The 14,341-nt window shown below is 39.8% G+C and overlaps 2 protein-coding genes and 1 long non-coding RNA gene across 3 annotated transcripts; 1 reads left to right on the forward strand and 2 right to left on the reverse strand.

The window, feature by feature from the left end:
• Positions 1-1,404: 1,404 nt before the first annotated feature.
• Positions 1,405-5,844, forward strand: LOC149816768 (uncharacterized). Its single transcript, XM_089987718.1, has 4 exons — positions 1,405-3,210; positions 4,573-4,769; positions 4,953-5,438; positions 5,547-5,844. Exons 1-3 carry the CDS (start codon positions 1,699-1,701, stop codon positions 5,104-5,106), a joined length of 1,863 nt encoding a protein of 620 aa, XP_089843844.1. The 5' UTR covers positions 1,405-1,698; the 3' UTR covers positions 5,107-5,438; positions 5,547-5,844.
• Positions 5,845-6,709: 865 nt separating this feature from the next.
• On the reverse strand, positions 6,710-10,002 carry LOC149816769 (uncharacterized). The gene is made up of 5 exons (XM_089987289.1): positions 9,887-10,002; positions 9,701-9,773; positions 7,598-7,671; positions 7,185-7,278; positions 6,710-7,090 (listed from the first exon to the last, which is right to left on the reverse strand). The coding sequence occupies exons 1-5, from the start codon at positions 9,933-9,935 to the stop codon at positions 7,015-7,017; spliced, it is 366 nt and encodes a 121-aa protein (XP_089843415.1). The 5' UTR covers positions 9,936-10,002; the 3' UTR covers positions 6,710-7,014.
• Positions 10,003-10,999: 997 nt separating this feature from the next.
• On the reverse strand, positions 11,000-13,680 carry LOC149816770 (uncharacterized). Its single transcript, XR_016427634.1, has 3 exons — positions 13,603-13,680; positions 12,949-13,032; positions 11,000-11,249 (listed from the first exon to the last, which is right to left on the reverse strand). It is a non-coding gene; the product is annotated as an uncharacterized LOC149816770 (long non-coding RNA).
• Positions 13,681-14,341: the final 661 nt, after the last annotated feature.

Genomic DNA, 14,341 nt, shown 5'->3' on the forward strand with positions numbered 1-14,341 from the left:
CACCATGATTCTAATCTCTACAGGTTTGAACCATAAATGGTATGGTTGTATAACTGGTAAGGGGGTCTGCCTAATAATGAACCATTAAAATGCACCAGAATGAGATCCAGCAACACCAACCATGCAAAAACCCCGGCCTTTCCATTTCTGAATGCAGTGAACAACTTCATTTACAACGGCCATGCAATCTGATATGAAAGCATGCTGGACATGATCTATCAGCTTGGGGGCCATATTCTTCAATCGACAAGCAAGTACCTTCACCACCACCTTGTAGACTGAACCAAGCACCTTGTAGGCTGAACCAAGCAAGTACCCATTGATGTGATCAACTCTTAGTCCTTTGAGAATAAGGATCAAAACTGATTTGTTGAAGATAGGGAGACGACTATTGGCATAATCGGGTTAGATTCAGTAACGCCTGTATCTGAACTAAATCTGACCTGCTTACATCCTTAGGTTATGGCAAATTCTTTTCAAAACTCAATTTTATTAGCCATTCCTATAGCCGCCATAACCATGTTGGCTTGATTTTTAAGTTGTCTACATCGTGGCTCTATAGTTGTGGTATTTAAAACTAGTCCCTTTGAAGCAATAAAGCTGTGGCTACTCATGTGGTCAGTGCAGTTATGTGTCAAGTTGAAGGCACAGGATCAAATTACGGTTGCGCATGAGGGCTGCTGTTGATTTATCTTAGTTGGGGCACGTAAGGCTGTGTGGTAGTGTCTTCAACTCAGAGTTTTACCTCCAGAGAGGCGGGCCTATTAAGTGATCCAGTTCTCGGTGAGGGTTCCTTGGCCATAAAAAAAAAAAAGCTATGAAGCGAGTTTTCAAATTTGCAAACTCAAACCTGAACAACTCCATCCAGTTGTATTTCCATCTCAGATCCTTATCTAATACTTTAGTTCTGATTACATATCATTGAAATAATATGCTAATGAATTTTCCAATGTGTTTACAAATATATGGATTAGATTAACTTTGGAACTGAATCAGATTCAAATCAGTATATATCTTGTGTTACAACCACGTTTTAATTCTGATTAAAATTGTACTTTTTACGTGTACCATGCTTGTTTCTGAAAGTAGTCATTGCAAATGGATCGGATATTGGTCGGGTCAAGATTGATGTAATCCAAGATTCCAAACCAAACCTTGATTTGTAAACTTTCAATCCACGATCGACGCAGTGAAGTAGACTTGAATGTGGATTTGCATTTTAGAATGTAATATTGAGATCCTGAAAAAACAGGTTTGATTCAATCTTGATGGACACAGTCACACAAATGCAGATTCGGAAAAAAAATTGTTGATCAGAACCGGAGAAAAAGATCCAACCATTGAAGACCGAATCGAACCAAGAACACATTAGCGAGAGAGCGAGCGAGAGAGAGAGCCGAGAGACATGATCCTGAGGAAGGCAGGGGTCGCCCGGGTGGTGGTGTCACCGTACTTCTTTCACACAGAGGAAGTCACCAAAGAGGAGGAGGAGGAGAAGAAGAAGAAGAAGGGTGGTGGTGGGAGGACAAGGAGAAGAAGAGCGGCACAGAAGAGAAGAACTCGAGCCCACCTCCTTCACCGCGCGTGGTGTCTCCGTATTTCCACAGCGAGGTGGTGAAGCCACGCAAGAGGAAGAACGGGAGAGAACTCGGAACGCCCACACCGGCCGAGTTCGAACATCCTAGCCCATCGTCTCCGATGTCTCCTGGGAAAGTTGCAGACTTCAAGCGTCTGGCGTCCCCGGAATTGGGTGGTAAAGCGAAAGAAATTCCCAGGAGGAAGAAGGGAAGAAGGGTCGAGACACCCACCATGGCGGGACTCGGGAATTGTGGTCAATCGGAGTCATCGTGTTCGATGGGTTCAAAAGAAATCGAAGGGTTCGAGATGACCAAGGGGAAGAAGGGAAGGAAAATCACGGCAGCCACCGAGTCGAGTTCGCAAAGTCTCGTGGATTCGACGAGAATTGTAGAGTTTGAACGTTTGGTAGCTCCATGTTTCCATAGCAAGAAAGAAATTCGGGGGTTGGAGACACCCGAGAGGGTGAAGGGAGAAGAAATTGTGGTGACCCACAATGAAGGAATTGAGAATCCCGATTCATCGTCTTCAATTGTTCCTGAGGAAAATTCGGAATTCGCGTCTTTAGTGGCTCCGGATACTGTTGGAGAAGAGGAAATTGATGGCATGGAAACCTCCAAAGGAAAGAAGAGAAGGAAGGAAATCGAAATGCCTCCAAAGATGGGCATTGGAATTCGTAGTTCGTCATTTCCCATGGCTCTGAAGAAAAATGCTGAAGAGGAGCCTATGGTCTCGATGTTTTGCAGTAGTAGAGGAGAGACCGAGGAGATGAAGATACTAAAAAAGAAAAGAGCAAGAACAGTTATAGCCACTAAAATTGGAGATCAAGATCTTGGAACACCACCTTCATTCGATATGGAGAATATCGAAGAATTCGAGCAGATAACACCTCTGCACTTCAATAGTAAAGAACAAATTGAGGGGACAAGAGTGCCCAAGGTGAGGAAGGGAAGAGAAGTAGAGGAACCAACCAAGGTGGAATGTGAAATGCATAGCCCATCATCTTCTGTTGATACAGCTAAAAATGCGGAGCCTGGGAGCACGGTTTCTCCATATTTTGATGGTAACAAAGAAAAAGAATGCAATGGAGATGGGAAGAAAATTGCCAAGAGGAAAATGAGAAAAGTAGCGGCGGCACCAAACCAAGTGGACCTTGAAAAGGTTGGTTTATCGTCTTCGACCATAAAGATATCTCCATATTGCGAAGGAATCAAAGGAGAAGAGAAGGAAATGGTCAAGAGCAGCAAGAGAAAATCTAAAGGCAAAACTGAGAATTTTGGTATATCTCCATCCAAGAGAATTAGGGAATGCCCAACCTTTAGAGTTTCTCCATACTTCAACAAAATCGTTCAAAATGAAGCTTTCAAGAAGGGAAGTAAAAGGGAAACCCCCACATCGTCACCAGCAACACCATCTTCAGTAATAATTAAGCCTGGCAATACTGAGAAGAAGCAGAAGAAGTCTTCTGTGCTAACAAAGGAGCAAAAGTGGATGGATGCCTATAAAAGAAAGACCTCAGACAACAATTGGGTTCCACCTCCTTCCCCATTTTCTCTTATGCAGGAACAGTATTATGATGACCCGTGGAAAGTATTAGTTATCTGCATCTGCCTCAATCATACATCTGGAACGCAGGTTCATTGTTTGATTTGGTTTGATGAAAATATCCTGAGATTCCCTTGCTAAGCTAACTCCTGAGAACAACATTTAACACATAACTTAGTTGGTGCATATATAGTCCATGTATTTCTTCTTTTAAACAGGTTCATGGCAGGTGGAATTATGCCTCTTCCTGCTATATCACTAAGGATGTACATATATTGCCTTTGAGTGTTTAAAATTTTCATGGTTTTCAAACATATAGTATAAATATAAAATATATGCCTACCATAGCTTGGCTTGCCTATTAGCAGATAATGTAAGATCTAAATTCCTTCGTTATGAAGATGGTGCTTATTATCTGTAAGGCCTGATCTGATCATGATGTCAATGTGGATCATAATAGAAGTTGGAGAAGTAGAAATACTTGGAAGAAAATCCCCTCGCTGATATGAAAAGATAAAGGTAAAAAGAAGATGCAAAACAATTTATTGATTCTATGGCAAAAGAAACAAGATTAAAAGGTATCAGAAGCAATCAAGGCACTGAAAATAGAAATAAAGGATTTGAGGAAGTAGGATGGTTATTTCAGTTCCGTACGTATTTGCGCAATGCTTTGTGCATTGTTACGTTGGCTAGGAAGGTCTTGGATCTGTTGGCCATGATTGAAGGTGCTTTGCATATTTTAGATATCTGTGTGGCTCCTTTTTCCTTTTGAGGTGGTGGAGGGATGGGGTTTGTGATGGTGTATTGAGGTTGAATGTCCATTTTGTTCATTTCGGCTAATTTAGGTATTGCAGATGTACCTTTACTTTCTTATGCGAGTCCAGTTTGATAAAAAAAAGAGTTTTGATAATTTTGTTTAAAATTTAAATTTCAAATTCATGATACATCACATGAAGTTAGGCTTGCAGCCTTGGAAGGACTTCCATGCTTCTTGAGATCAACAGAATTCAGGGTTGCCCATGTCCATTACGGGAAATAGATGGATGATATTGTCAATGGGTTTAATATCAATCTTCATCCTACACTAACGCAGCTCTTAGATGTTGAAGAGAAGCCCAAGTGTGTGTGCTACATTCTTTAGTTTAATTTCAGAAGTCAAACGTGTTCTATTGCCATGAAGCCATTGATATTGGCATGGTGAACTTAAACAGCACCTATTACAATTCATGATGCTAGTTTTTTTTTTCAAATCTTAAAGTACTTTATTTGCAATAGAAAACCAAATGTTAAAAGAATTCCTTGGCGATCTTTCTAATAACGTTCATGGAGTCCTTAGTATCCTCAACTAGTGTACATAGTTCAGTTCTGGTTTATTTGCACGTGCAATTGTTTCATTTTTATATTTGGTATCTGATCTCGTCAATGAAAGTTATATATTGGTCTCTTATGCAGACGAAGAAAGTAATAGTGGATCTCTTTGGCCTCTGTCCTGATCCACAGACAATGATAATGGTTCCTGCTACTGAAATAGAGCAGGTGACAAAAACTCTTGGCTTGCAGAAGAAACGACCAGCAATACTTCAACGCTTTTCCTTGGAATATTTAAGCCGTGAATGGACACACGTCACTCAACTTCATGGCATTGGCAAGTAGCTGATCTGTTGATCAGTGCTAGGTCTTAATATCTCCTCTAGAAAAACTAAATTACATCAATGAGTATGTATGATCTTCACTTCTGAGCAACTAAGTTCAATACATCTATGTTATGTGTGTGTTCCAATGGTAGGCGTCCTATGATTTTCCAGTCACCGACTGGAACAACTTCTGTGCAGGTACGCAGCTGATGCATATGCAATATTTTGTACAGGGAGGTGGATGGATGTCTGCCCCAATGACCATATGCTAAACAAGTATTGGGAGTTCCTATGGAGCTCTCAGTCAAAGAATTTCCCGCCTGTAGTTCGGGATTTGGCTCGTCCGGCATGAATCTATTTAGAAAATATACGTTACCTTGCATTCTTGACGACTTCTGTGGATAAGTTGTCCGTAATTTTGGCTAGATTTATGACATCTTCTGTGGATAAGTTGCTTTGAGGCTTGGCTGATGAGTGGTTTTGAAGAGTTCGAAGAATCAGCTACCTATGGGACTTGGCTAGCAAGAATCAGTCTGATTGAAAGCTGCCTGGGATTGTGCTATCTCTTGCTCCATTTGCTTGAGTTCTTGACGAGTCTCACCTCAATTTGCACATTCATCAGCAACTTGAGATGTAATCTTCTGCAATACAGAAACACAATCTGGCTTCCAACATTATTATTTGGTAATGTTGGTCCTATTAAATGCTTGACATCTTGTTTTACAAACTCATCTGCTGTTTCTGTATCTGTTCTAATTATAACAATTTAATCGTCTCTCTTTTCATATGCAGCAGAATGGATTGATATTTGAAGAATCAGCTACTCTAGGACTTGGGCAGTCAAAATTTCCTTGCTTGAGACTTGCCTGACCAATGGTTGGCCTTGTTGCGCTGAGTCATTGACGTTTGGCCGTGGACCCCACTCTCACCAGGGTCTCAAAAACTTAGTTTTCCAATCAGCTTTCAACTCTTGCATTTAGTGTTGTATTTAATCGTGGTCTAGTTGTGCTTTCTTGATTTTGTACAAAGGAGATTCACATATTTGAACTTATAAACCTTGTGATTGAAAATAAATAAGTCATTAACAAAAATTTGGGCACATCAAGCAACAATTACAAATAACCTTGTTGACTTTCCTAGTCTCATTAATTGCACTGATGATATTTTCTAGTTGGGTCGCCTGTGTGGCCAGCAGGGTGGTTGTGAGGGGGTGCTGAGATGAAGGCACTGGATCAAACTCTGCTGGTGCATGGGGTTTTCCTCTCTTCGGCGAGGGTTCCTTGTCATAATAAAAAAAGGACATTTTTTAGTTGGGAGAATCTGATGATTTTGGTTCCTTTTGTTCTTCGCTACCATCTTTTCTTTTTGCATTTGAAAGGACAAATTTCCCAAAGCTAAGGTTTCCATGAGAAGTTTAGCCAAAAAACTTCAACATCTTCAGAAAATTCAGAGGTATCATCAAGTTTTTCTGTGGAATCTCTTTTTCATTTTTGATAGCCGAGACCCCATCCAGCTAAATTGGGGGACTCATGGCTTCTTGAATGGGATCAACCAGAAACCAGCCGAAATGTCTCCAAATGGTTACTGGTGCTATAGGCTTCAGTTTGGATTTGGTCAAAAAATGCAAAGCTCCAATTGTGATTAGAATCCCTTGAAGTGAAACATATAAACTTCTAAATATGAGATACAGCTCTAAACTTGCCACCTCTAAATAGCTCCTGTATGATCCGGATCAGGTGGGCCTTGTATCCTACCAAAATATACAAAGCCATGATCTCATTTGTATATAGCAGAAAAATGGGTTGCACCTGGGCCATGCCTGCCTCACCAAAAGGAAGGCTATGTCAATTATTTTTTCTCATTTTGGTTACCAGGCAACCGCATTTTAGTTGATGAGCACATGCAAATGTATCATATCATTCAACGGTCTGGTAGTTGCATAAAAGTCTAATAATCTAAAGTTCTGCTTCAATCGAACAAAGAAGAGCCATGATCTTTTATTCAGCTTTCAAAGCCATGAACTTTAGCTTTCCTAAAGCTGAAATTGAAGTACAAGATGCAATTTCAGGTGCCGGTTAGAATAAGATTGAAACTTAGATTACTCAGGTATCAACACCAAGGGCATAGCCAGAACCCTTTTCTCTCACCCAACTTCTGGAAGAAATCAGGGCCAGAGCAGCCAGAAACCGCATTCCAGATGAGATGTCAAAACTGCTCACGAAAAAACTGGCAGTGTTTAAAAGCCTTCATGCATTTTAAATCACTCCTTTTGGACAGTCAATGTCATGATCCGACTGTAAATCTCGTCAAACGTTTTCACATCTGTGCCCCACAGCCTACATGGATCATGAATCAGTCAAAGGCATAATCTGATGACACGGTCATAAATGTTGGGGGAAGAAAGCATAAAAAAGGAAGATGAAAACAGACCAGCAATCTATCCCAACAGCATTTGCACCAAACTTATCAGCTTTAAGGTCATCTCCAACATGAACTGCTCTACTAGCCTCCACATCAATTTGATCTGCATCATAGTATGGCCAAGAAAGCCTTGAAGGTTAACCATGGCGTGGTAGATTTAGTGACAAACAAGTTATTGGGTCAGGACATTGGTGGTAAAACTCTTGTTAACGAAACATCCAACTGGTAATTTCTTGCTTTGTTCTCATATTGGAAGTAGATATAGCATGCTAAAATCAACATAGTAACAGGTTATTTTTTTGAAGTACTACAAACTACCACTATCCGAATTTTTCAAATAGGACAACTGAATAGAAGCATAACCGAAAAAGCTACAAGCCATGTGCCTTTCAGTCACATTAGAACTTGGAAAACCATCATACCTAGCGCAGCCCTGAAGATTTCAGCTTCAGGTTTCTCATATCCAACTTCTGCAGATACTATAATAGCATCAAACCTGAAACACATGGCCATATGTAATGATTTCTCATTGAAGTCTTCAATGCAACAGGGTTAATGGTAAGAAAATGGGAATAATGCCATAGGAGAAGCGTTGAATATTGCAATTTTAGAATCGTATATCAGTGTTATTCCTGAATATATTAATAGCAAAAGGGTATATAAAAGAATAAACATGACATTCACTCAGAAAACTAAAATCACACAAAGGGAAGCCATATCCTTGCTAGATACAGTAAATTACAACTGGAAAATGTCTTTGCAGAAGACATTGTCTTACGCTACCACAAACCAACAGATGTATGCCCCAAAATAAATTTCAGAAACTGCAGCAAAGATCACACTCTTTGTCATACTGCCTGCTTATAATAATCTCCAATTCATGTTTCAATCCAACTAACCATCATATCCACGAAGAAAGAGAGTTCCATTCCAAGCAATCATTAATTAAAGTAATGAAGATGCAGACTAAGAAAAAAGAACTAATGAATTCATGACCACGTGGCTTGTGTAAAATAATGCACCTTTAGCGTGCACTAACCAAGTTTATGACAGATGGATACCAGGTTCATGGTTGAGGTCACAGATCACTAGATACCCAAAGACCCTGCTCCATCTGTTGGGGAGTGCGTTTTCATAATATAATCTGTCACTAGGATTCAGTAGGAACTCTCCACATGCAATTCAGTTATACAGTTAAACACTGCCTAGGTCACAAATCTTCCCTTCTTGTAACACATGTTCCCTTCAATCTCTCGTTTATCAGTTATACCAATTCTACCCACAGAAATGGGAAACAAAAATTACCACCATAAGCTTGTTGGGCAACTGGAACTGGAACTTCATTTTGTGGCAGGCTCAGCATAGCTCAGCAACTTGACCAACTTGGAGAAATGGGTCATCAATCACAGAGAATCAGTGATCTAGACAAGCTTTGGTTCTTGAGCAAGTCTTACCAAAGACTCATACGAATAACGTGAGTGAGCAGACATTAATCAAGACATGCAGAAACTGAGGGTCCATGATAAAATTGACAGATGACCATGACCTTGAAGCCTTCAAGATTAACTTCATAACTCATGAAGATGGCAACCATATACCAAGTCTGATCTGCAATGTGAATATGTTTTCATTGGCTGTTACAATCACCATTAGAAGGACCCTTGGGCACAAAGATTGACCAGGTAATGATTTGTATCACATTAAACTTAAACAGAGTAACTCCATCAAGAAAGCTCAACTAATGTCCTCAAAATGCTGACATCTCTTATTGGCTGCAATTGTACAGACCTGGTCTTCTTAGATGAGTGACAAGCTCTCCGGTAGGGGTGGCAATCAGGTCGGGTTGGCGGGTCAGCATACCTCAACACGAACCCGACCCGTTTATTAAACGGGCCGGCTGTGGCAAACACGAACCCAACCCATTTATTAAACGGGTAACCCGACACGACACGGTTAACCCGTTTAATAAACGGGTCGGGTAAACGGGTTGGCGGGTAGGTCGGGGTCGGGTAAACGGGTTGGCGGGTCGGGTTCGGGTAAACGGGTTGACCCGTCCGCCTAACCCGTTTATTAAACGGGTCAGCCGAGTTGGCATACCCCTAACATGAACCCGACCCGTTTAATAAACGGGTTAGGCGGGTCGACCTGCTTACGACACGAACCCGTTTAAGCCAAACCCGAACCCGGCTAAGAAGCGGGTTGGCGGGTCGTGTCAGATTTTGCCACCCCTACTCTCCGAATATCCTGCAATGCAATTATCAGGACCACTAAGTGCAGGTGGACTTTAAGGCTCACCATGAAACCAGCCTAAGCCAAGTAGTAAGTTGAATTTCAGTGTTTAAAGACATAGGACCAAAATCTCTGTATCTTAAAAGGAAAAAGTAAAACACAAAAACAGAAAAATAAGTATGATTTCATGGAATCTAATAGAATACTAAGTGGAGAATCTAGTAGATTTCACATACTTCTAACATACTGGTGGACAATTGGATTCAGAAAAATACAATGGAAGAGTTAATACTTACAAATCTGAGATATTAAGGTTCTTCAATAGCTTCCTTAACTGTGTATCGAAGTTGGATACAACCGCCAATTTAACTGTATATACAACCATTAAGTCAGACTGGAGGAAATGCACACACTTTGGATATTAGGACTACAGGAAAAAAATTTCAGGAAAAGAAGAAAACAAAATGTCTAGAACATATAACCTTCATCATCCTTCAAATTATGAAGCACTTTATAAGCTCCAGATGGCATTCTCCACGCATCACCTTGTGCAAAGTGATGAAAAGTTGAAAGGACAGTTAGTCATATATTTAGTAGGGGTGGCAAAATCTGACCCGACCCGCCAACCCGCTTCTTAGCCGAGTTAGGGTTTGGCTTAAACGGGTTCGTGTCGTAAACGGGTAGACCCGCCTAACCCGTTTATTAAACGTGTCGGGTTCGTGTTAGGGGTATGCCAACCCGTTTGACCTGTTTAATAAACAGGTTAGGCGGGCGGGTCAACCCGTTTACACGAACCCGTCAACCCGCAAGAGAGCAATAGCCAACCCACGTCGCCTGAGTGGCAGCCAGAGATCACCGGCACCGACAGCCAGCCGAAAGGCCACTGGCGATGGCAACCGTCCCCCATTAACATCATGATCTGGGTCAAAGGAAGAAAACGTCGGCCAATGCTTGGTGACCCACGTCGTTTACCGGCGACCATCCGACAACCCTGCGATGGCGGCCTCCGAAAGAGGTCCTTGGAGCCTTCCGTCGACGGCAGCCTGATGGCCGGCCATCGTTGAGACCGAAGAGAGGAAATTCTCCTTCTGCGTCTCTGACGACAACAAACTTCATCAGCACGACGACGAACCCCAGTGAGACATAGGACATCGCCGGCGAGGCAGTGAGCCCCGACGAGCATCCTATCAGAAAACCCCTTTCCAACAAAAGGGGTTCTGTGTCGGCAGCTACCAGAAAAAACTCGAAAACCCCTATCGACGTCGTGTAATCGGGTGTCGACCCGTTTATTAAACGGGTTAACCATGTCGTGTCGGGTTACCCGTTTAATAAACCGGTCGTGTTCGTGTTTGCCACATCCGACCCGTTTAATAAACGGGTCGTGTTCAGGTTGAGGTATTCTGACCCACCAACCCGACCCGATTGCCACCCCTAATATTTAGGGTAATGCATGAATCTATCGATCTACTAATTCAGTATGAATAAAATGTCCAGAAAGAGAAACTACTGTAAACAAATAAAAGAGCCAAGTGGTGTGGAAGTGATCCAACATTGCAACCATCACAGACACAAAACCTCACAAAAGAATACAGCAATTTGATTTGGTTTATTTTGTCTATTATTTATTTCCGTTGAGCAATGAGAAGGGAAGATAAAATATTGCAGTAAACCATTAATGGACAATCTTGCTGGAGCAGTTCATACGTTGGTAACAACAGATTTTTACACTTTTTCATAAATGTATGACCACGTACTGACAATAATTGTAATTAGCTTCATGATGCTGATGCTTTAGGAATTTAAAGCTCTGGTTTTCAGCATGTTCTCAGCAACTTAATCTTTTACCTGTCAAGCATACAAAATAATAAAATCTTTTGCATAAATCAAAATTACAAATACCTATAACATACATTCTCAAACTTAAAAGAGGCACCCCTGCACTCCAACTGTTCTTGTTTAAATTGAGAAGAATGAAATTTTCACCACGCTTATATATATATATATATATATATATATATATATATATATATAGTTGTATTTTTCAAACCAAACAGAGGCAATATATCACTCCTTCGAAGCAGGATCTTTGTTAGTTGAAAAGAAAGGTTGAAAGAACATCTGTGTATGTGAGGAAACAAGAATGAAAAAGTGAGTAATGTGATTCATAGCATAAAGGAGATCTGTACGAATAGGGACTAAAAATTTGGTAAAAAGGGAAAAACCAACGAGTGTCTAGGGATTTGGGTAAGGTTAATACATATTCAGGACCATAATAAATTAGGCATGCGTAGACTTGACTTACATGACAGCTTAAATTCCAGTGCACTGAATCAAGATGATAAAAGGAGAAAATAACATTGCCAATAAATCCTTTAAGTGCATCTTCTATTTGTAAGGAAAAAAATAGTTACCGTGTTGACTAACCACCTCAATAGAGTGACAAGAGAGGAACAACACAGAAGGATGCTAGCATCAGAATAGGTATTTATTATCGATTCAGATGAACATAGGGACAGATAAAGATGAAAAAACTGTGGAGCCAAAGCCATGAAATTACAAAGAGAGGAAGACAGGAGAGAAATATTAACTTCAACGATGAAAGTTTGAGTAGAAAGGGCATATAAGATTTCGATGAGTGACTAAAAGCAAAGGAAAACATTAAGAGTAACCTAAGAGATTCAGAAAATTCCTTGGTAGATATCCATGCTTTTCCAATTTTCACTTAACAGTCATTCTTTAATGCATAAAATACATTCTTTGGAATTAATTATTTCTATCTAATTAAAAAATAAGGTCTACTACTGTTAAGGCCAAAAACTTAGCAACTCCAGATGTACACACCAAACTTCAACAGTTACACAAGACGCCAGTAACAATTTATCATCATCATCAGAGTTCCCGGCTACATAGTGTTGGTTTAGTGAGTCCTATTTTTTCTTTCATTTCTATCTAGAGCTACAACTTCAATCACTTTAGAGTCCTTCATATTGACTCAGATTCCCTCCTTTCATATCTTCAACTGTCTTCCTCTTTTTCTAATTCCTTCTACCTGTATCATGTCAATCTTTCTCACCAGTGCCATAATAGTTCTCCGAGCAACATGTCCAAACCATCTTAAGCAGCATTTGATTATCTTTTAATTGTAAGACTGCTAAGCACGTTTTGGTATATTCATTTCTAATGTTATCCTTTTTTTCTAATAGTAACCATTTATATAGAAAATAAATTTCACAAATCAATCTGCAGCTTACATATCCATCCATTTGTTATTGATGCACTTTTTTTTCTCGGATCAGCACTTTCTTGACAATGTAAAAGTCAAATACCCTGCTCCAAGATATATCTTCACTTCTCTATGCAAGTCAACCAAAATTTCCCATTACATTTCTTCAATAAAATCAATTAAAAAGTCATAAATAATCAGCCAAACTGAAGTCCAAATGAAAACTAAATAAATAATCAATCAACAAGAAACTATTTCTTATTGATTGTTCCATCCTTTTAGAAGACACCACAATTTCAAAAGAGCAGAAGAACTATTTACCTCATAGACTTCTTCAAAGTATTCATTGTTTGCACAGCCAGTAGCTTCAGAAACCACATATTTCCAAAATGGACGTCCATCTCCCTGTTAATTTATGAAGTGATTAGTTTCAAAATATATTGATGACCAACATGGCATGACTTTATCATCCACATTTGCAATAAAATATTCTAGAATAAAATTGAAAATCAGGTCAATTGATCACCAAGAAAGGAGGAAAATAGTAATCAATTGACAGGGTTCATGGTTATGTACATGAACTCAACAAGAAAAAGATGAAATCAAAGGATTCTAACCTATATCAGCACTTATAGTACAGCACATATACAATATAAAATGTGTACCCACTATATCTATCCATTATCAACAAGTTACTGCATACTAATGAAAAACTAACAAACGACCATGGCTCTGACCAAATAGTCAACTCATGGAGAGAGACATCATGGAGCTTCGACACTGTTCACACACTCTTCTCAGGACATCAAGAGAAAGGAAAAAAAGACAAAAATATGGATATTGATTGAGAAATTATGTTACTGGCACTTAAGAGATCCACTTCACATACCACCAAACAACTCAGATTAAGGAGAAATAATTTCAACAGTAGTTAGTTATATGTTCTTGTAAACTATGGCCAAGTAGAAAACTTGCCTGGTATCGAAGTTTTTCTGGCCAAGATGCTGAAAAAGCTCTCCTGAATCCTTGCTTTATTTCACTAGCACTTGCTTTGATCCCTTAGAGAACAAAAATTGAAAGAAAAAATCATGTATGTGTCTATGGGCATTATCATCTAATAATAGTTTTCTGCAAACAAATATGAACAAAAAGAGTTCTTGTTCAATATAGCTACTTGATTCATTGAACGCAGAGAAAGCTAGTTCGGATGACAGCAGTTACTGAAGCATTGGGTGACTAATCAAATCAAGAGTATCTAAACTACTAGCACATGCATGCACACACATACACACAAACAAATATACATGTGCCGAGTGCACCAACTCCCACTGTCCCACATAGCTAAAAATCATTGGTGCAAGCTACATCTGCTCACTCTGACTCTAAAGATGTACTCAGCATGGCTTCTCTGCCAGGGATGACACCTTGGATTATTTTTTTTATGTAAAAACATGTTTTTTGAGTCATGAAATTTTGATACATTGTGAGCTGTTGATTTTTGAAGCTCTTGAGAAACCTGCATGCACGTCACAGTTAAGGGTGTCAATGGGTCAGTTCTGGTTTGGACCCAAGTGAGTGTGAACCAGGATCCGACTTCGAGGTGCAGGTACCGGGTCCACCATAAGAAAAACCATACCTGGATCCTATAAGGTTTTCATAAACCAGACCTGGTCCAAACCCGGTAAAATAGTATTTTGTGTATTATTTTATATTG

The sequence above is a fragment of the Nuphar pumila genome, chromosome 14 (genome assembly GCF_984573655.1).
Source record: "Nuphar pumila chromosome 14, dmNupPumi1.hap1.1, whole genome shotgun sequence".
NCBI classification, from domain to species: domain Eukaryota; kingdom Viridiplantae; phylum Streptophyta; class Magnoliopsida; order Nymphaeales; family Nymphaeaceae; genus Nuphar; species Nuphar pumila.